The sequence below is a fragment of the Mya arenaria genome, chromosome 5, assembly GCF_026914265.1.
Source record: "Mya arenaria isolate MELC-2E11 chromosome 5, ASM2691426v1".
NCBI lineage: Eukaryota > Metazoa > Mollusca > Bivalvia > Myida > Myidae > Mya > Mya arenaria.
Genome location: NC_069126.1, coordinates 21,930,365 through 21,932,801, shown reverse-complemented (window position 1 = coordinate 21,932,801; position 2,437 = coordinate 21,930,365). Strand labels below are relative to the sequence as shown.

General features: G+C 35.5%; 1 protein-coding gene across 1 annotated transcript; it reads right to left on the bottom strand.

Annotated features, from left to right (window-relative positions):
• Window positions 1-616: 616 nt before the first annotated feature.
• Window positions 617-1,438, bottom strand: LOC128235526 (protein GVQW3-like). Its single transcript, XM_052950337.1, has 2 exons — window positions 1,091-1,438; window positions 617-856 (listed from the first exon to the last, which is right to left on the bottom strand). The coding sequence occupies exons 1-2, from the start codon at window positions 1,436-1,438 to the stop codon at window positions 617-619; spliced, it is 588 nt and encodes a 195-aa protein (XP_052806297.1).
• Window positions 1,439-2,437: the final 999 nt, after the last annotated feature.

Below are 2,437 nucleotides of genomic sequence, written 5' to 3'. Positions count from 1 at the left end.
TAATTGTGTTTTAATTGCCGGGAAGATGGCAAAATCAAAAGGTGCCAAATCTGGGGAATATGGTGGGTGCGAAATTTTCTCGAATCCGAGGACCCGGTCTCCAAACGTGTCGTGTGTGCAGTATGGGACGATGCATTGACCATATGCAAAATGAAATTCTCGAGGGGAATCCCCGGTCTCTTTTTCTGCAATGCGTGCACGAGGTCCCGGCGGAGTACCTGTTCAAGTGAAAAAGACATTACGGCCTGCACATGTGATAATAAGTGTGACAAGAATAGATTCGCTATATGCAACTTACAAAATTACGTTAGATAAAAAGTATGGTATCACATATTTAAAAAAAACACATACTGTTTGTTCATTTAAAATTAAAAAGGGGTACATAAAGTGCTTAATATAAAGCAATTAAATAGTTTTTACTTCAAACATAAGAAATTTTTTGAATCACATAGTGATATTTATATCAAAACTCAAAAATTGAATAACAACTTATTATCAAGTATAAAAGAAATAATCCTACCTTGCTATTATAATCTGCATTTACGGTCATATGGCTTGGGACGGCGTGGCTAAGAATCATCCCGTGCATGTCAGTAAACATGATGAACATGTACCTTCAGCAGCTCTTTGACACCCGGGCCTTCTTGTGAGGTGGGGATCCGCTACGTTTCCACACGGCCGACTGCGATTTTGTCTCGGGGTCATAAAACCAAAGCCACGTCTCGTCTGTTGTTAGTATCCTACTTAGAAATCCGTCTCCCTCCCGCTTATACCTTCGAAGGAAAGTTCTAGAATCACGGACGCGGAGTTCTTTTTCATAGTCTTTTAACAGGCGTGGAACCCAGCGTGCATGAACCTGCAAGCATTATTTGTTTAAAATTGAAAAATCATTTGTGAAAAAAAAACAAAAAACGTGTATTAATTCAATTATTAAGTCATTTAGATCCTTAGAATGGGCAACTTAGTTTGATAAATTATTTCCGATCTAATTAAAATACGTTTCTTTAACATAAAGATGCTGAATCATTTATGAGCAACAATTTTTAAGAAATAATATTTTTATATTATATATTATATAATATTAACACACCTTCGACATTTGTAAATCCTCAGTAAGTATTCTATGAATTGTTCCATAGCCGACATCGAACATCTCCGACAACGTTCTGACCTTTAACCGTCGGTCCTTTGCTAATGCGTCAGCGATTGACGTCACCAACGTCGCACCGTATTTCTTCTTTCTTCCTCTACCCTCATCATCTTCAAGGCTCTCTCTGCCGTCGCGGAAACGCCGATGCCATTCGAAAACCAGACTGCGACTGACACTGTTCTTTACACTTGTCGTCTGTATCATCTTGTAGGTTTGTGTCGGCGTTTTCCATAATTCACTACAAAATTTTATAACTGCCCGAGCTTCAATGCGATCTGATGACGCCATTTCGTACACTCTGAACGTTGTTACTAGTTTTGAATGATACTTGTTTATTTTCGCATATAACGTTCAAATGACGTCAAACTTGCATATGACGTCACAAATACTTCAAATGACGTTTTGGCGGTTTTTCAATATTATCTGAGCTATAGTGTTGGAGGTTATTACAATTGCATTAAAGTTGTTTATACACCAATTTAGACGTGATGTGATAGGTGTCAAGAAAAACTGAGGATATAAGGCAAAATCGCAATGTTCTGAATCACTTCGCAAATTAAAATAACACAAATCTATCAATATCCATGTAAGCCACGGGCTCTCTACAATACAGACGATTAACAAAAATATTTCGCTATAAAACTGTATAGTTTATATTGTGTAATTAGTGTATTGTGCCTTATTGTCAAACCTGCTAAACAAATTCCGAATGTCATTTTTGTCTTGATTGCTTACAAGCATCAGTTATTTACAGTTTTACGGTATTTTCAAACAAATGTATTGCATTCTGCTTTTTCAGTTACCATCGTGTATATATATTTGAATGCTCTGGGGCTATACATTCTGTCCTAAGATTGAATATGTACAAAACGATTTCTGTAGGAAACATATTGGTGTTAATAAAAGCACTAATACGTGTATGATTCTTGGTGAATGTGGAAGATTGCTTTTATGTATAAATTATTTTTCTAATTGTATTAGATAGTATTGCAAATTATTACAACTTTCTAATAAACAATGTTACTTAATACGTCGTTGGATGAAGTTGGACGCACTTGCTTGGCAACTTATATTAAGAATATGCTTTTTATGTATGGCTTAGGTTATATCTGGTTATCTCAAGATGTTGGCGATATATCTATATTTATCAGTGTTTTTAAACTGAGAATTATTAATTGTTTCAACCAAAACTGGCATGATTCTATTAACAGTTCCAGTCGGTGTTTTCATTATAAAGTACAAAACTTTGCTTAATGTGGAACGTTATTTATCTTTAGACATACCTCA

Coding starts and splice junctions, on each gene's coding strand:
- LOC128235526 (XM_052950337.1), bottom strand. CDS start 1,438: ATGGCGTCATCAGATCGCATTGAAGCTCGGGCAGTTATAAAATTTTGT. Junction 857..1,090: donor AGGATTTACAAATGTCGAAG/GTGTGTTAATAT, acceptor TAATGCTTGCAG/GTTCATGCACGCTGGGTTCC.